Raw genomic sequence first — 24,103 nt, forward strand, 5'->3', positions numbered from 1 at the left:
TAAGAACGGACGCGCGGCAAATGATTTGGCGGGGAAACGCGGAATGGAAAGTGAAACGCGTGGGCGCGTAAGCGCGGCGCCCGGCCGTTTCAACCCCTGACTGATTGGCCGGATCGATGGTCGATCAAACGACCTTGACACGATCGCGGCTGGTCGCAGGGTCAAGGACTCACGCGTTTACGGTCGTTGCATTTTCAGCCGGAGAAGGAGGCTGGTAGCCGGTGCTCGCTGGAGGGAGAATCGAGTAAACGTGCGAGAGTAGAACGAATCGACGAAGCTCGTTTGCAGGAAGGGAGAGAGGTCGACAGTCGAGGTTTATCGAACGGAGCGTGTCCGTGGGAGCGAACGAGGCGAGAGTGAGGGACAGACAGAGAGGGAACGAGAAATGGCCCCCACCCACGGCCAGGAGGAAATAGAGGGGCGCTATAAAGAGTATGCCTATAGCCCTGTACCAGCGAGTTCCACTTCAGCGGTGTACGACTCAACCACCCTTGCAAAATATCCCGTCGACATTGGTGCTGGCTCACCCAAATATCGTACCTACGGTGTCTACGAGAAGTGTCGCGTCGCAGAGATGGCGGAGAAGGGCTCGACGCTGCTTCAGTACGTGGCCGCTGCCGCGGGTAAGTTTCAACCCTTTTACTGTTCCGCTTCGTTCCGCCGTTCGTTGGATCGGGGGTTAGGTTCGCGAGCAATGCGCCCGGTATCGATTCGCGCACCCGCTGCGTCCGCTGCACGATTCTCGCGTGACAGGCCGAGTTTGGTGAACCCGGAGACCGCGTGCCAGGCCATCTTTTCGGTTGGCAAGCTTTCCATTTTGTCGCGACGCTGCGGTAGCATCGCGTTGTTCGAGGTCGTTGAATCCTATTCCGGAACACGGTCGGTAGAATAAGACGCCAGTTTATAAATATTACGAGTTTTAAATCGACGACAGATACGGATGATTGAATTTGGAATTTTTTTTTTTTTTTTTACTGATAGACAATTCACCGATCATCTGGTTGGAATAAAGATACTCGTAATTTATCGAGTTACGATACCTAAATTCGACGTATCGAAAGCAAGTCGGTGATACGATTGATAGCGGAGGATGTTTAGCGAGGTTTGTCTTAATGGAGAATTGAAATTTTGAATCGGATGAAATTTTCTAGTTAAACTATATAGAATTTGCGTTATAATTTCTCGGAGAGTAAGTAGAGAAGAATAAGTGGATCGTACTGTATTCGATCGTTGAATTAAAAAATTATAATGAGAAAAATTTCTTGATAAATTGAAAATGAAAGAGATTTATATCGATTTATCGCAATTAATTAATCCTAACAACAATTGATAATATCGTGACGCTATTTGTTTGCAAGATACGGATTAGATAATTGTAACGACTCACTTCGAATAATTGAAATCTAGAAGAATGTTGTTATATCTTTTATTGAAAATGTATCTAATCAATCGATCGATTCATTTTTTAACGATGTTTCGAAACTCTTCGTTATTATTAAAGTAGAAAAATAAAAGATACTTCGCTGAATTATTTAATTTTACAATGAAATCATGAGAGAGTCAGATTTCTTTGTGATGGACAAGAACGTCTTTTCGAATTATCGCGCGATTTCTATCGCGTAGGAAGACATAAGATGAAAAGAGAAGATTAATTTAAAAAATTGGGATAATAGCGCGCAGTTTCTCAAGTTTGTTCCTTAAATGTTATACAACTTGACACCAAATGAACGAATTGAATCGTAATTGATTTATTAAGATACATTATCACATATCATGCAGCATTATTATCTGTAACTACACGTGACTACACGTGTTAAAAAAATTAAAAAGTAAAAAAAGAAGATTCCTTTAAAAGAAATTGACAACGCAAACGATATTTAGATCATCGATTTCTTATTCAAAGTTTTTTACACGTAATATGACAATATTTAGATTAACAAACGCGATTATTACGCGTAATGAAACGGAAAGCTTTTTCAAAGAAATACGGTTCGAAATCCATGAATTCTTTAATTTGCCTTTACAGAAAATTTTGTTACAAACGAAATTATTTTTTTTTTGTTCATGCGTTCTTTTGACAAATTTGTAGCAAACAAAGATGTTACAAATAAGAGAGTGATTTTCCATCGATTCCAAGAAAAATTCACCCTTAATATTCATAGAATTTTTGCATTTAATTGCAAATGAAAGAAAAATTTGTTTACGATGTAGTAATTTCATTTTAGCATATAAAAATAGTAATGCATAAATAATGCAAATACGAATTATATATAACATAAATGGAATATATAATTATAAATCGCAAATCTCGAGCGTATGTATACATAGCAGACTTGATCGGATGCCATTGATTAATTCGTCGCGCATTATTCGTAACAATTACACAATATTAATTGTTGAGATTGAGGAAATAACATTATAATCGATTCTTGATTATGAACTTTTAATTCTGTTTAAACTAACTATATTGCATTATTCAGGGATCGAGATTTATGAGATTCGCGTCGTTAATAACATCGCGTAACACGTTTATTAATAATTCAATATTTATTAAATCTTTGTTGGCATGATCGAAGCAATGCATTTCATCGAGCTATTTTAGGCATCTTCGCGCCCCGAATATCAATTCATAGTTTACCCTCTAATTAACTCGTAGATTAACCCACAAAAGATTTGAACACAGACATTGAGGCCGTCAAATAACGAGATCAATGAGATTATTTCTAGATCGAGATCTTCGAATATAGTTGATGAATCGATGGAAAATCGGAAAAAATAAAAGTATTAGATAATTTAGCCATCTGCTAAATTTTTTCGAGGCAAATCATTTTCTTATCTATTTTTCTATTTTTCTATTTTTTCAAATATATTGAGCTACTATTTTTATGTCATTCTTTAGTTAACGTTAGCGAATAATAAGTTGGAAGTAACACTCCTCAAAGGAATAATCGAATTTGTATTATAAAATCACTGCTTTACAATTTCTGAGTCATCTTCAAATTCTACTTCCAGATTTTAAGTATTTTCACTATCTCCACTCTTAATCATTCTTAAAGTTTTAAAAACTCTGACATTTTTTTCATATTTATTATTTCTTCATTTCTTCAATTTGCGAATATATCATATATATTTATTCAATTCCATATTTTATAATTTCAAAATAAATTTCTTACGAAACTATCCGTGTCCATTACACGGATTTATCGTTGCTATACGTATAAATGGATAAATTTCATTGCTCCGTGACATAAATGATATTACATTGATATCATGATGGAAAATTGGCATTATCGATCAAATCGTCTGCAACACATATCTACTAAATTTCTACTACATTTCCGTAAAATTCAACGAGCTCGTTCTTTCGTATTCCATCGACAATACTAATTTAATAGAATCTTTGCCGTATCATGAATTATTTTCTATGATGAGATTGGATACTTCGTCTCGTTAAAGTAGTATTTTCTTTTCACGTTTTCAAACGCGAATGAACTATTAAAAATAATCGTTTTTGACTTTTTGACTTTTCTCCTCTTCTTTCGCGCTTGAAAGATCCATCTACTCTCGTTACAGATAACAAACTCGCGCACGCCACTCGAGAATGGGGATGTACGCGTATTGTCAAAACTAATTATTAGCTTCTCACGATCCAACTTACAACTCGATATCGACCATCTGGATGGAATTCTCGATATTTCTATAAGCTAGTTATACGAACTATCTAATTATTCTAACTATATCTATAATGTAATGTAATATTCTTAATACATTTCTAGATTTGAGAGAAAAATTCGCGACAATCTCGAAAGTATTTTCCGCAAATGGATACTAGAGTAAAAGTAACTTTCTCTCTCAACGAGTTTCCATTAAAATAATTCCTGAGATCGACTCTCTAAAAATTTTCACTCTCAAATGTATCTGCATCCTGAACCGCATACGCGAGGTATGCGATGATTCTGCGCGAGAAAAAACGAAAATAGCGAATGAAAGACTTTGAATAGCGATGCACGAGGGTTAAGAAAGAAAATTGGCGCGCCAAAAATAACATGGTTTATCTTTAACGTGACTCGATCGGTGACAAGATCGAATCGCGTGACGTTAAATGAAAGAGATGAAAGAGATGAGAATGAAAAGGGAAAGTAGAAAAAAATCGAGGAAGTGAAACTGCAATATCGATTCGTACGTCAATTCGCAAAATATACGTGATTCGAATTACGTTTCTAATTTGAAGTTCAATTCATTTTTTCGGAGGGACGAATATGTATAAGGTGCGATTCGGTTTGATTTGAGTGCGATTAAGGATGAAGTTTTTTGAGCGTTTAAGGAAAGCGATTAAGGAACGAGGGTGAAGCTTTTGCTGCTCGAATTCTCGAAAAACGATTAAATTAAGTTTCTCGATGAAGTTATTGCGAACGATAATAAAGGACTCGAATGAAGCGTTTTACATCAACTTTGTTCGAAAACGAAATTCGATTCGGATTTATTAAGGAAGAGAAGTTGTCAGAAAATTTCTAACGCTTTGAATCAATTTCGCTGGAAAAGTTCTATCCTCCAAACTGAGAGAAATTGTGTTAATACATTCTATAATGGAATAACAGTGTTTCGAATAAATTTTAAAAAGTATAAAATCGAAACTGCTTTCGTGAATTTTAAAATTTTCAACAATAATTCAACATTCATAAATATAATGTAAGTCTATAAAATATATATAAAAATTGCCTATTTCTTTTTAACATTTCTTTAAATGTTTAACGTAAATGTTTAATGGTTTTTTCCTTTACAAAGACGTACGTATGTAAAATTGACTATTAAAGTTTACATAGATCGAAAAATTCGAAGAAAAACATGTTCTTAAAGAATCGGAAATGAGAAACGAATCATTTAAAACTCCTTTTTATATCTTTGATGGAATTACTTGGTGAAAATGTTAGCAAAAAGTAATTTTAAACGAAATCCACTATTTTCAATCAAAGCTAGAATTTATATAATTTCAACAAGCCTTTCATCTAAATTACTAGAAAAAAGGTAAAAAGAGATAGAAAGTTTAGAGTCATGCAATTTGTTTTGCGGTTCCGTATATCAAAGGATCGAATTATCTCTACAATCTGGCTAATAAGGATGTAATTTGTTCCGATTTTGATCTTCATCGGCCGAGATTCAATTCAAACGTACACCGGATGCAAATCGTTTAATATTCGCCATGTTCAAAGACACGAATCTCTCTTTGCATTATTGCTCGCACGTTAATATCCTCCACACGATTCTTTTTATATCCTCGTTTCAAACATATTCTCCTTTGTCGATCGTTCAATCGAGATAAAATTGACAAAATATTCGCCTCCTTTCGTAAAATTTACTTTGTTACTTATATAACAAGATCAACAAATATTGCGAATATCAAAGGAAAAATCCAATAATTTCATATATAAATAACAATTCTTCCAATTGTAATAACAAATCTTTGAATTCTAAAGGAAAACTTTGCTATGAAATTCGATTTAACCCTTGACACGACCATTTTCCCCACGTATGAAAATCATTCTCTATATATCGTTCCCTTTTAACATCATCCCATTTGTTCTACTCTTATCCATATCTATTTGTTCAACTCTTACACAGAAGTATATACAGAAGTCCTTATCGATCGATATCAATGCAAGAAGAAAACGTATGGATTTACTATCGAGTATTTCGATGCTTCCTATTTTACATGTTCCAATACAATATTGTTTCATCGTATATATAACAGTTTATCGTTTCTTTTTCGAAACTGGTACGAAAAGAATGAATGGTTATTCCATTCACGTACTCTCACGGATTCGCGATGTCGAGAAACAACGAATTACGAATATTACGTTTCTGCTCTCTTTTCATTTTCATATATATATATATATTACATCGTGACAAGAACATTTCAAAGAGAGAGAGAAAAGAAAATTCGAAAAAGTCAAAAAGTCTCTCTCAGTGATTCGATACGAACCGATTTAATTTTCAACCAATTTTCTACGCTCATCTCGGACAAACGAAACGTGTGTCCTTCGTTTCGACGAAGCCGTAAAAATTTTGTTTCGTCATCAACGCGAAGACAAAGTGATCGTAAAAAGTAATTTTTACGCGATTCGTACGCATTCCTTCGTGTTACGTTCTCGCAAATTCACCTGGTTGCGTCCAAGTTTCGATGAGGAGGAATCGAACGTTCGATAGCGAACGGATCATCCGATTACGTCAACAAAGTTTCATTGTGACAGAGGAATTTCTTTTTCCGTCCGTTGCTTTTATCTTATCCAGACTGAGAATTTTATGTAACGGATTTCGAGATAATATACCGATTATCGTTAAATTACTCGATAGTGCGAAATTGAAAAAATCGAAATGAAAAAAAAAATCGAGTAGATATTTGCTATTTCAAAAGATCGATGTCAAAAGTATATGTACAGTGACGATTCGTTGAAATTGATGACATTGTCAATTGGTTCGACAATGACGTAATTACAGGTGTCATAGATAGCGGTCTGGTTACCTGCTTGCTTGCGTAACCATTCATCGAAATAAAATTCTATCCATTAGTACATAGTTTCTTAATTTACTCTCATTAGAGTATTCCAAAATGTAGAACATTTAGACATCGTTTCGAACGGAAAGAATTTTACGTTGGCCGGAAAGAATTTAATCTCGATTTTTTCGTAAGTGTAAAAATTAATTTAATATACTATCGTATTCGCTATATTTGTTAAATCATTATACAGAAAGTTGTGAAATAAAAATATTTTTTATATTTTTCGAGATACTTGTCGAAAATATATTTGTATTAATAATTATATCAAACTTAGATGATGCTATCTCGCAATCGAAATTTGGTTGGTAAATCATTTACTGACACGTGTATTTATTTCGTGAGTAGATATAACAAACGTGAGCGATTTAAAATATAATTTTGTCTTACGTCTAACTGCTTAATCTATATTGACATTTATAACTTCAACGAGTAAAATATTTTCTAAACATAGAATACCATTCTGATAAAATAAATTCGTTATAAACAATGGTGTAAAAATTATTTGAAATTATTTACAAGATTAAAAATTAATATAATTATTCCACCAATTCGATAAATAAATAATTTATGACATTGTCTTTAATTAACCAGAAATAATATCGATGATATTGGCCAAAATAATTTCACGCGTGAAACAATGCTTTAGATTCATTTGCTATTTGCGAAGTTTGTCTGTCTACGAAGCATCGAAATTTAAATTCGGAAGGATCAGTTTGGAAAGTTTGGCAAATTCACAAAATTAACATCGATTCTCGTTAAATTATCGGTTCGAAAAATTTATCAGAGTTTTATTTAAATTTGTAAACAGATCAAATAATTTTCAATCGATGGAATCGTTCGAGGATTTGAAGGAAATATAAAAATTCTAAAGTTCACAACGATGAACGATCTCTAGAGATAGTAGATAGAGATTTATTTAGACTTTTATCGGCAAATCTTAAGTACTAAATGAAGTTCCACTGCTGTTTAACTTTGATTATTTTCAAATCTTGGATCAAATCGATCGAGCATTTAATACCTTGATGTCTTTGATAATCGGAACAAGCATCGATTATTTCGATTTACCTTCAAACATTTCGATCGTACACGAGTATATGTACTGTCATTTCGGCTAGAGCCGTGTGTTTTCCATGCCACACATGTAGAACCATTCAATGCCAATTACCCATTCAACGTGACGAGTTTTACTCGACCGCATAGCGTCGGATTAAGTAACAGCCTATTGTGCCACGAGGAATCGAACAATGTCACATTAAAAATGTATATTTTTCGTTGTTGTTAAACATTCGAGTACGAATGTTCCAAGATCACGAATGTTTACGATACATTGAGAAAACAAGTGAACAAAATGGCGCCACGAATATTTTCTCGATCACGGAAATTAAATTTTCTTTTTTTCACGATAGCACGATGGATAAACGATTCTCGTTTCGCGATTAATGTCGAAATTGCGATCGAATTAATTTCGTAACGATTGTTGTTTGCATAATAATTCCCCCCAGTCTCGTCGGCCGTATAATTAATTTATCATCGGGATTAAAGTACTCCGATAATACATCCGAAAATATCGTGCATAATTCGGATAAGTCGATGATCTTCGAACTTGTGCAAAATTTTAGCAAAAAATTATAAATTATAGGGAGGATTTTGAGATGAAAAGAAAAGAAAGAAAAAATTATTTGATAACGGAGAAAATAATAATCTGCCTAAGATACTCTTCAGATTGCTTCATATCGATTCGGAAAAAAAATTTACGATAACTATACTTCTGTTTGTCGTGATTCTCTTATTATCTTGAATTGATAATACGATAAAAACTAAAACTAGTAACCGCAATATAGTAGTTTTCCCATGGTCTTCGATCTTCGACAAAAATCATGATTGATCTTGAAACTTATCGATCGACTATCTTTTATTATCTTTATTATCGTACAAAAATAAAAAAAAAAAAGTGTTGTCTTTCTTCGTTGGATAGAAAAATCAGATATAAATAGAATTTTTTTTTTTATTTTATTTTATCTTTTTTTTTTTTTTTCATAAACTTGTAAATTGTTATCTGATCGATCGATCGAATGTCGATTAAGGTGAAAATCAAGAAAAGGTCATTCGCGGAATGATTAGATAATAATTGGCAAAAAGTTTACGATGTCGAACGAGGTTGAATATCGTTATCGAGCTATATTACGTATGCTTTCATCCGATCGAGCCTCCACGATTAAAAATATTTACGTTTTATCTTACTTTGAAAGATGAAAATGAATTAAACGGAGGCAAATAAGAAGACAAAACAAACAAGGATCCGAGAAAAGATAAATGGAGGGGGGGGAAAAAATGGAAGATAATAAGTTTAAAGAATGATAATAGGACGATCATACGATAAACTTATTACAATAATTTCATGTTTTGCGTTTTAATCCAATTTGATAAAGAAACCGTGTCTGCACGGAACCACCCATCAAATGACGTTTTTTTCTAACGATATCGAATCGAGAAACAATACACTTTGAATATTTCTGGTATCACTTAATATAAGGTCACTTGGAAATTTATACATTACATTTTATAATTTAAATCCCACGTATTCTTACTTTGTTAATGTAATGACCATTTTTCTAAATAAAAGTGTTCCATTTCATCGCGACTAATGGTATTGACCGACTTCGATCGTTGTCCATAAGTCTTTCTCATTTTTTATCTATCCATTATCGAGTTTTTTAATTAAAAATATTTATAACTACTTACTTCTCTATTCTACAAAAAATAAGTTTCCTGTTTTTCCACTATCGTTTTTTAAATATCCTCTCTAACTGTGATTACTATTATCATCCGATTCTTGTTTTCTTAGTTCGTTAAATGATAATAAATGATATTTAACATTCATGAATCGCAAAAATTGCAAAAATTGCAAAAATGACGAATCATACGGAGTCAATCGTATATAGAAACTAAGTATGTAATTGTTAGAGATTGACAGTGTTTGAGCCAAAGGGATTCGCATCGCGTTCCGTTTCCTGTGACATAATGGAAGCGACAGGGTACAAATGATTGACTCGATTTACTCGTTTTATTGACTCAATCGTCGTCCATCAACGGTCCGATGATTCGTCGACAAACACTCATCGAGTTGTTCAAAATGGGAATTATTTGTCATATTATCGACCGCAACGTTTTGCAAATAAATTTCAACGATTGTTTAGTATTGTCCTCGCTTAATAATAACAATAATAATAATAATAAGAGGAACAGAATTAGAAATAGTTCGAAATTGAAAATTAAACTTAAGTCGTAGAAAAATGAATGGAGAATCGTATGAAAGCAGATCAAAGATATTGTGATTGATGTATTATTTGCGCAATTTACCGCGATCGATAGTTTATAAACACGTTTTATCTCGATGTGTAAAATCTATCAAAGAAACGGTAAAAAAAAAAAAAAAAATCGATGAATCGGCAATTCGACGATAAGAAATTTTTCAGAATAGCGACAAGATTGAAATATTCGGATATCGTTTCCGTTATCGTTCCGTATAAATTTATTTTATTTTTCTACGGTGAATAAAAGCTGAAAAATTCCACACGAATTATCTATTTGCAATTAAGAACACGTAAGACGATTCGTTTGTTGGGTATATACCCTCGATATTTTTAGTTAAGTTGCGAAAGAAAACGGTTACTTCGTTAAGTGGATTGAAACACGTGTGAAGACTTGGTGATGCAACCGTTCTCAAGTTCATGAAAATTCTTATCGACTTAGGAAATTTCCAATATTCAAAAACCACAAGTTTTTAAACTTAAACTTGATAACTTTTACCATGTCGCGTCTATTTCCCATTCTCGGTTTCCGATTATTTTTACTTGTATTTAACGACGATCGTTGTTGATTCGATTCGAAATCTTTTACTTGACCGGGACAAGGATCTCGCCTAATCGTTGTATAACGATTATCGTAATACAACGATGCAATTTGTAATTCTCTCTTAAAAGCTGCACAGTCGATAGATCGTGAACAAGTAACTATTGTTTCTCTATTGGTAACAACCGATAAAGGCCTTTTTGTTTGTCAAAACGAAAAATGGTAAAGAATGGCAAAAAAGTGTCTTTGAATGAATCGCGGATATTATTGCATTTTTCTAATTAATAATAAAAAATCGTAAAATCCACCCATTTGAGATTTACGTGTGTCACAATTCAAATGATTCATTCATTGCGATTAGGGACAATCAATAAGAAAGAAAAATGATAAGAATTTTCAAATGATTTACAACAATCTGAAGTATTGCATAAAGTATGTTTACGGAGGCACGAATATATCTATGAACGGATATCTGGATCGATATCTATCGATGTTTGTCAAAGTGAAGATTTATTGCGTAGAAACAAACAAAAGATTTATGACATTAACCGGTTGTCATATATTTTGTACACACAGAAATCATCGTTTCTGGCAAGTTTATCAGCTAAAAAAAATTGAGGTTAAAAGGAAACATGATAGCGCGAGTTGCAACGATTAAGAGGAAACGAACCGATAGCAAGGATTATTTTTTCCGTTTTTTCGCGTTTTTCTTTTTTTTTTTTTTTCTTTTTTCTTAATCACAAATTTTTCTTTCTTTATTCTTTAACGACAATCGAACGATTCATCGTCTTAAAATGTCTTAATAAATAATGAAGTTAAGTAATATTTCTGACTTCTCTTCGTGTACCCGTAACATTAATAATTATAGGAAATGATGTGAATAATTGGCGGATAATTAGCGAGACATCTGCACAAATCAAATAATGGATAATTCATCCATCGGTTGAAATGATTGAACTTTTTAATTTTGATAGAATCAAAGATGAATATAATCGAAGAAATTTTAATCTTAAAATAATCGAATCGAAATTATATCCGCCAAAATATAAGAAGAGATTTAATCGATTCGTTTAGAACAATCAAATCCATTAAAATAAAATTTTACTTTATATAAAATCATTTTATATAAAATATAATCTTCTAAAATATATTAATATAGTAATTCCTTTTCATTCTTTTTTTTAATTACGATAATTAAACCTTTAAATGACGAAACTTTTTGTTATTTCAATAGACATTCTTCTCATTCCAGGAACAGGAGAATTTAATTGACTCACTTATTCGATGTTTTAAAACAAGATAATCATTTCCAACGAAAAAGATGAAATACCTTTGGTAGTTCTCAACAAGTCTCTTCTTTTATTCCATATTATCCTTTTCAAACGAATCAATTGATGCAAATTATGCCTTTTCACAAAAAAATATATAGCCAATTTTCAATAGAAATTTAATAGAAATTTATCTTTTTATCATTTTAATTTTCTATTTTTATTTATTCTCGAAATTAATAACGCAAGATATAAGGATTGAAAAAAATTTGAATTCGAACGAAATTATCATTCTCTCGTTATTAAAAATAATAAAATAAAATTTTCATCGCGTCGATTTTCATTTCCCGCGTTCCAGTGGCACACGCGATCCAATGATATAAGATCGATTTCGCGTGATTACGTAAAATCGTTACATTGCTCTCGAATACAACGTAACGTGTCATTTGACTTTAAAATTTGACTTTAATCACACCGAATCCCTTCCTTTTTCACTTGCAAGCGTGACACGAGAGTTTCATCTTCGAACAACGTCGCCACGAAACTCTAAGAATGTTCGAATTCGAATGAACGAATTTGGAAAACGAAAATCTACCACCGTGTTGGCTGCCGTGTTTTTTTTTAGAATATGATGACTAGCTTAATTTCCATTTCCATTCCTTAAATTCGAATGTAATCGTGAATCGTCGTATCATCGTGTAACATGGTCTAATTTATGATTGCACCTTTTTTTTTCTTTAAATACCGATGGAATTCCGTTTAAATAAATATGAGGACGAGAAAAAATTTATAGAAATTCATATTCATACGAGAGAATTTTACCAATTATCATTTTCTCTAAAACTCCAACTGCTGATAAGTTGATTCCCTCATTTTGCAGATTAACTTATCTATGTTTATTAATAGCACAAACATAAGTTTTGCTGTTTAAATAATTAATATGAAATTAATACGAAACACTACTGTTACACTACTTGCTACTATGTGTCTTTGTTATAAATATGAAAATCACCAATAAAAGATTATAGTACCATTTCCTCTAACTATAATTTCTCTGATAATTATAATAATAATTAATAATAATAATTAAAAATTTTGATTTTGAAATTTTGAAATTATCAAATATAAAAATATTATTTACAATTATATTGTACAAAGCGAAGCAACGAAGTTAAAATAATATTATAATTTAATTCAGATATAATTGATTAAAGATAATTAAAAAAATTTTCTTCGTATAAACGAAATTCCATTAGATATATTCTAATAAATATATTAAAGAAAATCTATGATGCGACGTTGTATGACGTTCTGACATTCAATTTACAATAGCGTGACTATCTCTAGACTATCTCCAGTTTCAATAAGATTTTTGTTACCTTGGATATATACTATTGCTTCGACAACAAAAAATAAACATGTTCTTTGCAACATAATCGGCCACTCCTATTTAATTCGCGGTAGCGAAATCATTGCTTCATCCGATAAGGCTACTTAAAACGATTTATCACTTTAGCACGAATATAATTCCTGCTAAAATACGGGATAAGTTAACATAATCATTTCAATTTCATCCAATTTCTTCTATTCACGAGCACGATTATCTGTTGAATATTTCATCGAACGAATCTAGGATATGTAGATATCCTTTGGTCGGTTACACAGCCGAGCTCGGTGATCTCGATAATTTCAATTTCCTCGGGAAATCGAGATATCCTCATCTCCATGCATCAACGGATGCACCAAGATCGCCTTGAACGCCTTGTCTTTGAAATTGAGAATCATGCAAAACCGAGATTCACTCGTGGATATGACCTTGATTCATGTTTCCGTGGATATCACCTTGATTCAGTGGAAAAGGAGGAAGAAAAATGAAACTGCCGCGTCGTCTTGATTGTAATACATAATACTCTTTCTAATTATTTAATATTTCGAATGAAAACTTTTTTCGGGAAAAAATTTTTTTTGCTCGCGATTTTGAATAGAAATAAGATTTTTAAAAATAAGATATGTATGTCAAAAAATACGTTTACAAATCCAATTACGGTAGACGGAAGACGGAAATTGCATTTTACAATCGAAGATTAAATTATAATAAATTATTTTATTATAAAATATTTTTTTTAAAATAAAAAAAAAAGAAGTTTAATGCAATATTATTATGATTTGTCATTGTATTTCCTGTTATGCTCGTATTTACTTTGTCTACAATGAATTCGATATTAAATCTCAGTTAAGCAAAAAGAGAAGAAAGAAGTAAACTTGAAATTCCGATAATAGGTAAGTTCAAACATCCTAATTGCATTTGTAAACGTAATGGACACTATGGTTTAAACTGATTGTGAGCTGTACATAGTTAGGTCTACTGTTTCTTTAAACACCTTTGAACATACTTAACGTAATCAAACATTCCCGATCAATGTTATCCTCGATGATATCATCTTCACGACGAGGATAGAAAATCAGGCGTAAATTGCAGCTGTATTCGCGATTCACCTTTTCCTTATCACATATTAATCCATCTTTAATCACTCGTTGCATAATGAGAGGGGGATTCGATTTTCCGTTCGAAACATCGAATCTCGATCATTGCGCGTATCGAGCGTATAGGAAAAAGAAAGGAGAGAAAAAAGTAATAAAAGAAATTGAGAAAAATGTACGAAAATGCGAAGATGAATCGATAAGGGGGGAAGTAAAACAAATGGATTCGAACGATTAAAATCTCGTTGTCTTTGCGTCTTCTAATCTAATCCATCATCGTCCTCTTTCTCTCGCGTTGAAAAATCGCGAGGTAAGCTTGTTTCCAAGCTTGTTGTATATATATATATATATATATATATTTAATATCTTACGTCAAAGACACAAATATACGATTCAATAATTTACGGAAAGATTATACTTGAAAATGTGAAATGAAATAAGATTCATCGAGATGAAGATTTTCGAGATATTATATAATAATCAGTATAACACTTCGACTATTTCACTATGAAATATTATTTTTTCATTGTAACTAGAAATAAAAAAAAATAATCATTCTACACGATTAGATCAAAGAGAAAATTTGTATATCCTGTATTAAATTGTGGCATACAAAGATATTCAATAAATGATCGACAGCCACCATTTGCTCGACGATTATCGGCCTATATTAATTACATAATGTATCAATGAAGAAAACGATAAGCAATTTGAGCTCGATTGAGATGGAAAAATTCTTCGATTACGGTTTATCTGTCGCGCGAACCATTGTCCACGCATTTTTCGATTGCGTTATCATCGGCAAATTATTCCACAACCTCGACGAAAACCTCCTATAATATATATATATAAGAATAAGACTATTTTATCGATTCGAACCGGCGCGAACAAACGGACGGAAATAGACTTAACTTCTTCTGTTCTTTGTATATCATCTCTCGTCTCCTTTTCCCTCGAAAATCTATTCGAAGCGCTCGTTGGTTATGCGGGTGATGAAGATCGGGGAAACTCGGAGGAACGTGACCAGTTCGCAATCTGTTCGCAAATTCAAACTAACCGTGACTATCTCGCACGCGGAAAATTTGTAGTCCCTCGAAGGGGATCGTCGTTCGTTATCGTATATCCTCCTCGAGTTTTATTTTCGATTCAGCGTAAAACGAGGCTAATCGGGCGCCGATACCACGCTTCTAATAGCATCACGTAATATCACGGAATATAACACGGAAGGTTAATGGTATTGGTATTGGTCATTTCAGCAAACCTTTGTTGCGTGTCAGCCGGTGCTATGTTAGGATGGACCAGTTCCGTGATACCTCTTTTAAAGAACGATGAAGGTTTGGCCAGTGGGTATAATCCTCTGGGTAGAAAAATCGACAACGAGGAAGATTCATGGATTTCCTCGTTAGTTTCCATAGGAGCGATAATAGGAAGCTTCGTGGCTGGATATTTGGCTGAAAGGTATTACTATTTTATTCAAAATCACGCGTCTTATTGTCTTTTCGAGTTGATCGTAAATTTTTGTTCGAAAATTTGCAATAAAATTCTCTTCTTATAAATTTATTTCAAACCTTGCTTTAATCACGCCATTTGGTAATATTTCACAGATTGGGTAGAAAGATGACACTGCTGTCAGCCGTAGTGCCCTTTCTGATCGGTTGGATTTTAATCGGAACAGCCAAATACGTGATCCAATTGTGCGTGGCCCGAGTGATCCTCGGTTTCGCCTTAGCGTTCGCCTTCACGGTCGTTCCCATGTATTGCGGTGAAATCGCCGAGGTAAACGTCGTTTCTATTCATTCCGATCAAGTCCTTGGTCGTAACACGATTAATTAACATTCAAACCCTGTAATCGAACAGATATCCGTGAGAGGAGCTCTGGGATCTTTCCTGCAGTTATTCGTCACCATCGGTCTCTTGTATTCGTATGCTATCGGCCCGTACGTGTCTTATCTGGTATTCTGCATACTCTGCGCCATTATACCTGTCGTGTTCGTCGGCTGTTTCATCACGATGCCCGAATCACCGTATCAATTGCTCAAGATCGGTAAAAAACAAGAGGCGCTCCAGTCTTTGGCTAGATTGCGAAGCAAGACCATCGCTAGCGTGCAAAAGGAAGCAGATGAAATGCAGGTACGTATAAATATGATGGATTAATAAAGAGAATAACAATACAATCGAAAATATCTACTTGTTCAACTCTATTTCCGTACGGTCCTCGTTGTTATTTCCGTGCATTTTCGAGGTCAGAATAATTTCCGTTCAAACGTGTTAGGGAAGAGAACAGGGAGAATAGATGTAGATCAAGAGGGAAGTTTATCCGTCAGAAGCACGTGTTTCGACCTTATAACTATGGAAGAGCGTCGTCACGCCGTCGAGACGAGATTGAATTAGGTCACGATATCGAACGGGAAAAACGATTTAAGCTTAACAATGATCATTAAACGGTCGAATTAAGAAATCAATGACGACAATGCCAAGTATTAATATAACTGTAACTGTAGCAGAGAAAGTATGTGATAAGAAATAGATGAAAAATAATAATTATCGCGTTGCAGCACAGTGTGTATACACGATTTGTCATAAAAATGCATAACGCATAATTAGAATTTGTCGCGTCGAAAAAAGAATTTCAGCAAAAATTAAGAAGAAAAGTGACGAGTGGGTGGGATAAGAGCGATCGGTTTGCAAAGTGTCGGCGAGAGGCGCAATATCGTATCGGCGTTCGGGTCACGTTCGCTGAACGAGGCCGGGGGTAAGGTCGTTCCTTGATCCACCAATGGTAACGGCGTTCCTCCAACGTGCCTCTATACGCTATTGAATCGCGTAGTCGGGTGACTAACTCGTCACGTGTTCCCGCGTCTCGAGTATCACGCGTAAATACACACGCGATCTTCCGCTTTTCGTGGCCAATCGTTCAAAATTCGGACGGAAATCGCTCGTTATTTTTTTCAATTTTCTTTTCATTTTCCATCCAACGTAATAACTAAGATACATTTTCTTTATTAATCGTTTTGAATCTGCATCGCTCGCTAAGGGTCAAAATGTACGATTGGTGGTCATCGGTGTTATCGAAACACTTTTATCGTATTTTTTATATCGATTAAAATTCTATTTTTCATGAATTATTAGTAATGGAATTACATTTCCTCTAATGTTCTTTCTTAAACTACGCTTTGATCCAATTATTATATAATAATAATAATATATTTATTTGTACAGGCTTCCATCGACGAAGCGTTCAAAAACGAGGCGAAATTGTCGGATTTATGGAAAGTGAAGGCAAACATGAAAGCTTTGCTATTTACGTGTCTTCTCGTCGCTTTCCAACAAGCCAGTGGTATCAACGTGGTCCTCTTTAATATGGGAGCTATCTTCATAGCTGCAAACTCATCGTTACCTAGCTCATTGGCAACCATAATCGTCGGTACAGTTCAAGTAATCACTTCCGGAATCACGCCATTGATCGTCGACAGACTTGGTAGAAAAATACTGCTTATTTTCTCCGGCGTTGGCGAGGTCGTCTCCCTGGTAAGCGATTCTTCCAATTTCCGTTTCATTTGTCTAATTAATTCTTACATTAAGTCTTACATTTTGCGAAAGTGACGCAATGATATTGTACGATATCGCCATTATTACAATTATATAATCTTCTTTCGTTACGAGAAGGCACATATTTGTCTAAAAAACACGATGATGAAGATATTTTTTTTTCTCTACAGCGTGAAAACATAAGGCGAGACACGTGGACTCGATTTCTTGCTGTATCGATAATTTAAACACGTTAAAATAAAATCAAATTAACGAAGTCTTGACTTCTTCGATGTCGAAACGATATTTTGCGAATTTGCTTTTTACGCTTGGAAACATCAAATAATGACGGTAAATTATTCAGCAATTCGTTGGATCGAAATGTAAGAAACGTAGTCGATTATCATTTTAGTCGATTTCTGATAACTGTAAACTGTAACGAATATGCCGATACTTGATTACAGTTTTCTTTCTTGTCCTTTCTTTCCTTTCTATTACAGAGTTTCATCTTTGTGAAAATATATTTCGTCAATTGTAAAAATTTTTCGAACAGAGTTACGTGATCGAGTTGCGTGACTCATACTATTCTAGGTATTTCACAAATACCTGTAACAAGTCAAATTATTCGACCTGCACACTACTGCATACCAACCACCGCATAGTACCGCATAGATGCGTGGACGAGGCAAGGTTTAAGGCCGTCTTTCGAAGAATTTGGCCGATGCTTAATCGATTTCTTGAGGAAAAGTTGCATTGAAAGTCGGGCTCGTGTACGTAACTTTTAATAAAGATGGATTTATTTATTTATTTTTTTTTTTTATTTTCGAAATAAGCAAAAATTTTTTCCTTCAAAGAGAAAGATCGTAAAAAAAGAGATTGCATTTCTTAAAGATACAGGAAAAAATTGTGAAGTGTCAAATTGTTATCCTTCTATGATTTCTCATTTCTCAGATGCTACGTACAATATTTATCTTCGATCTTAATGACAAGTTCAATTGTTTCCACGCTGGATTGACAGTTTTGCTGAAATTTCATTATCGTCTCATTTATTATCGTCGATACAAACAGCTAGATCGTATCTATGCAATGTATATACACAACCAATTGTAATTTGACATTCGATTTGCCATCGAGAGATTGTCAATAAACCGATGGACGATCGCAATGATTTCTCGCCGCATAGCGGACCGAGTGTGCTTCTTCATGGCCTTGATCCACTGTCCATCGCGTACGTTTCGCAGGTATTGCAAAATAATGGCAACAAATCGATCGCGGCCTTGTACCGCCTATTCAAATCGATTTATGTAACCTCGCGATCGTGTACTCCTGATGCACACCGCATTCCACCGGTGCAACACGAACATACGTCGGAATCGCGTCGAGGTCGTTTGCTCCCGACCTTCCTCTTTCTTTTCCTCGCCGGCTGTTCCGCTCAACCATCTTTCTGTCGAATCGATCTTCATCAATTTTTTAAATTAAAGAATAATTTTGTTTCTCAGATTTTATTCTTTACAAGTTTTTACAAGTTTTTCTTTTACATTTTTTTTTCTACCAAGAATTATTTACAAATGCAAATTCTTGTTTATATTCTCTTACTAATATATCCACGATTCCGAATTTTTTAAAATCTCGAGTGAATTATTTACGAGACAAGGCAATTTCTGTTACTTTTCTATTATTATAGGCATATAGTATATAGCTCGGTTAATTCTTAACTATTTGATTATTGCCGCCTATTTCAACGAAATGAAACTGTCAACTAAATTATTCTTCCGATCCTTTATTCTTCGTTTAAAATAATCTCCGCGAAGCGTGTCTATAAGAAAATTTCAGTAAACAGGAAAAGGCACATCGACACGGAAATCATCGGATGACTTCACGAGTCTGGAATTATGAGGCCGGTTAATTATCCGTAATATCATAGATTGTTGCACCGATCATGCGGTCGCAGTCAATGTCAATGTCTCATCGCATATACGAAGGATCGATCGTTGATTCGCGAGTTGTGACGCTGTTATCTAAATTTCATAATGACGAGACGATGCGGCAATGAGAAGGCAACAACGAAGGTGGAAAAAACAATAAGGAAAAGAAGTGGGTCGGGAGCGGTGACGAGCTGTGTCCAAGAATGCTTGGAATGCGGTTAATTACCGGTAGCGTTAATTTTGTAATTCATCGATCGATCGATCGATAGCGTCGTTCAATCGCGATTATATTTTTTCTTTTGCTCCTCGCAGACGCGTGTCTCGTTAATTGCCGTATAGCGATATAAACTCGCAGAAACTCGTGGCAAGTAATTAATCATGTGGATAAAATCAACGCAATCGTCAAACGTTACTTTTAACGAATAATTCCACTTTTATCTATTTATTAGAAACTACGATTCTAATTTCTACGATTCTTTCTCTTTTATTTCTAGGTCGCATTAGGTATCTATCTTTACCTAAGTTTCAATGGAGCAAACGTGGACAGTATAAGGTTTCTACCCATCTTGTCATTGGTCATCTTTATCGCGACATATTGTGTAGGCTGGGGCCCTCTTCCATGGACCGTGATGGGCGAGATGTTCGCATCGAACGTGAAATCGAAGGCTTCCGGGATCACGGTGTCTATATGCTGGTTGGTCTCCTTCTTCATCACCAAATTCGCCAACGATTTGCAGAAGTTTGGCAATTACATCCTCTTCTGGTTGTTTGCCGTGTTTTGTGTGGTTAGCGTAATATTCACGATATTGGTATTACCCGAGACGAAGGGAAAGAATTTGCAACAGATCCAGGACGAGTTGAGCGGAGTCCGTCATTCCGAGATACCCGAGTTTGGCGACATAAGCAAACATTGAAAACAGTATTACGATTTCAGGTTTTGCGAGGACGATTTTATTCTTGGTCGCGTAAAAACAGATATATCCGTCGAATCGTTTTTCCTCTTCCTATTTCTATTTCTACGTATACATAAACGCGTCTTTATACTGCCAAAGACTATGGATCGTGATTCAGGATGGATCCTCTTCACCTTGTGCGGTTATGCGACGAGTTACATAAGCGTATTTCTCTTTTATCGTTAGAGACGAGTTGAATCGATATCGCTCACGAATTTTTAATGTAGCGTACGCGTGATAAGACGTAAGAGGTGCGTTCGATGTAACATGATTATTATCGTTTGTTTTAAAACAAACGTGAGGAACGCGACAGAATTGGGCGAGTATCTAGTTTGACTCTATTATAGTCTGCTCTCAAGCAATAAGTATAAATCAGACATGAGGGATGTCGTTGAGCGATCGAATTAAAGTCTCAAACAGCGTTCTCTTTGTCAAAGAGATGTAACAACTATCGAACGATACTCGATAATTTTATCGTCTGTCCCGTTTCTCCCCACGTATGCCCAACAAAAGTTGCTTAACGTATTTATTTCCTGACAAACCTTAGCCGTTCAACGTACATGTCGTTTCCTTTTTACGTAAGATTACAAGCGATCCTCCGCATCCTCCAAGTATGATAATATTTAATAACTTAACGCCGTATTAGATATGTGTATAGTATATGTATATTTGAGTTCCATTGCACCGATTATGAAACAATCGCACCATGTATATTCAATTTCCGATCGATTGTCTCTCGCGGTGAATCCCGTCTATTTGCGAAAAAATCGTGAGAAAAATTGCAAAAAAAAAAAAAAAAAAAAGGATTTTAAATCATCGTTCTTCAATCTTGACAGAAAATCATACGATTCTAGAAAGAGAGACGAATGAACAATTTGCACGCGGAAATTCCACGAACATGATTTTTATCTGAAATGAACGGTGCACATGCTAGACTTTTTCTTAGACTCAGCGTCTAAAAAAAAAAAAAAAAAAAAAAAATCGCAATTACAATTTTTTAAATCAAAACATCAAACTGTGAAAATCTTTCTGTGATGCGTTTAGGGACGATTTAGCGAGACAATTAATTAGAGACAAGTTAGAGTTAGTCGAGATCGAAAAAAGAAAGAGCACATTTCAATTTTGCTTGCGATTGTTTCAAGATTCGCAAAGATTCGTGTCCCATTTTGTTTCTTGCCATTTTTATCTTTATTATAATAATCACAAGTAGACGGATACATAATTACAAAATATCGATACTATGGAAAATATGTGGAAGCTGTTTGGAATTATTACTTCGTATCTTTCTTATCTTTTTCTTTTAGAAGAAGAATGCATAATTCTTATGGCCAAGAAACAAGAAGACGCGAGTCTCCGTAACGCTGTAATTTCTTGAAATTATAGTATTCCGCGATTCGCTCGAACGTATTGACATATTCCGTCAAAGATCGGGGATCGAGCGAAATCGATGGCGCGTTTTAATTATTGATATACACACTTTTTTTATTTCCTTCTTTCTTTTCTCCAATAGCGTAGAGATTATTCTTTTTAAGTATTTCACTTCTTTCTTCAACGAGGTTTCCTTTCGAGCTATTTCGCGAGGATTCGTCATGTTAGGTTTAAACGTCACTTTCTTAAGCATAATGTTCATTAATGTTAACCGTAAACGCGAATTTCATCGATAGAGAGAACAAATCGATTCTACTTTAATCACGCGTGTCCGTTTCATTTGTTATTTAAACGAACCACCAACGATTGTACTTATTTCCATCCCAATTTATCATAGATCGTATCGGATTATTTTTTACGACTAGAAAACGATGAAGAATATAAATTTCCTTTGAAGAAATATTTTTTCGCGCGACACGCGTGTGTGTGTGTGCAACATTTTTTTTTTTTTCCTCCCCCTTAATTATTACTAACGACAATAATGTATTTCGTTTGCATTTACGCGATAGCCTTAGAGAGAATGTGCCAAATGTACTGTAGTAACACGATTGCCGTATTTAACACGTTGACTACCAATTACGAGTATACTCGTAGTAAAATATACTTAATTGGCATGATAAATACGTAATTACGATGATATAGGTAATCAACGTGTTAACATATCCTAGAGGATAAACAAAACATGGACATCGATGAATTTGAATTGAATTAAATTCACACAAATGTGAAGAAAATTCATTACGGCTAACACGATAAACACGTGCATAAAAAATGAAAAGGAAGAAATATTAATAACTATTAATGTGATCTCTAGTATGGACAAGATATCCGCGCGAACGAAACATAGTTATTTATTAAAATATGCGAAAGGAGGATGCAGAAGTAAGAAAAGGAAAAAATGAATATGCCGATCGTAAAATATAATAATAAATAAAAATCGGTCGTTGCTTGCATATTCATCGTGATAAAAACTCGAGTGCCTCAATCAAATTTTATCAAGGTTAAAATCATACACGAAACATATCGTCTACGATAAATTTCTTGATAAATGCTAAATCGTTGATATCGGATAAAATATATGAATTCTTTTTCGCGCAAATCTGTCTACGCAAACGATAACTTCCGCCTATATTTTTCGTTCGTGAAAACGGAGCTATCTAGATATCGTAGAATCATTCCTAATATGTTCCTCTATTTCTAAGAGCAATAAGACTTTTCCTTAAGATATGCTTAAGACAAAACGATTGTACGCGCGTAAAAAAAAAAAAAAAAAAAAAAAATGATAAAGAAAAAAAAAATATGCATATACATATAAAGGAAGAAAAAAAAAAAGAATTATGGTCAAATTGCGTTCGAATTACCCGGTGTATGAAATTTCCACTTCCGACTGACAAGATCGGCAAGAGAAGTGCTCACAGAACGTATTATTATCTTCTTCTTTTTTTTCTTTTCTCGAAGGAAATTGTACCGTTGTTTTCAAAGGATAAAATAAATTAAATATTATCGCGTATTGTTCGAGAGGCCTTTGACGTAATGCACAATTAGATAGACGAAATGATCACGATTTTCCACGCGATTGTCAACGAGGTAGATTTTTAAAATAATGTACGATGACCACGAGAAGAATGTTGTATACAAAGCAATGAGAGAATGTGATAACGTTTAAATTTAAGCAGGGTACAAAGGAAATCAAGTTTGGAAATTTCTAATTGACGATATTTTAAATATATAAATATGATAATATATATACGTTATATATATATATATTTTTTTCCATCTTGATCATCATTCGATGCAATTGTATATATATATATATATATATATATATATATATATATATAAAACTCTATATGTATATGTATTAAAACGCATTACATGTATAGTGTAATTATGATAAATACTTTTGTTACGGCTAAATAAATTATAATTTTAAAAATATTACGCACGAATTAATCGACAAAACCTGTCCTGTTCCAATCTCTATAGTATTTTAGTAATAACATTCAGCTTATGTCAGATATGACGACTGAAATTCGTGATTTATCTATATGTATGATATATCTATATATATATATTTGACAAGCGGAAAAAAAAAGAAAATCGAATACGTAT

At 34.0% G+C, this 24,103-nt stretch overlaps 1 protein-coding gene across 1 annotated transcript; it reads left to right on the top strand.

The window, feature by feature from the left end:
* The first annotated feature begins 302 nt into the window (after positions 1-302).
* On the top strand, positions 303-23,736 carry LOC100871474 (facilitated trehalose transporter Tret1). Its single transcript, XM_031918774.2, has 6 exons — positions 303-623; positions 15,414-15,615; positions 15,762-15,933; positions 16,015-16,287; positions 17,377-17,685; positions 20,105-23,736. Exons 1-6 carry the CDS (start codon positions 386-388, stop codon positions 20,522-20,524), a joined length of 1,614 nt encoding a protein of 537 aa, XP_031774634.2. The 5' UTR covers positions 303-385; the 3' UTR covers positions 20,525-23,736.
* Positions 23,737-24,103: the final 367 nt, after the last annotated feature.

The sequence above is a fragment of the Apis florea genome, unplaced genomic scaffold (genome assembly GCF_048593485.1).
Source record: "Apis florea isolate Af1SG1 unplaced genomic scaffold, ASM4859348v1 contig_3367_pilon, whole genome shotgun sequence".
Taxonomy (NCBI): domain Eukaryota; kingdom Metazoa; phylum Arthropoda; class Insecta; order Hymenoptera; family Apidae; genus Apis; species Apis florea.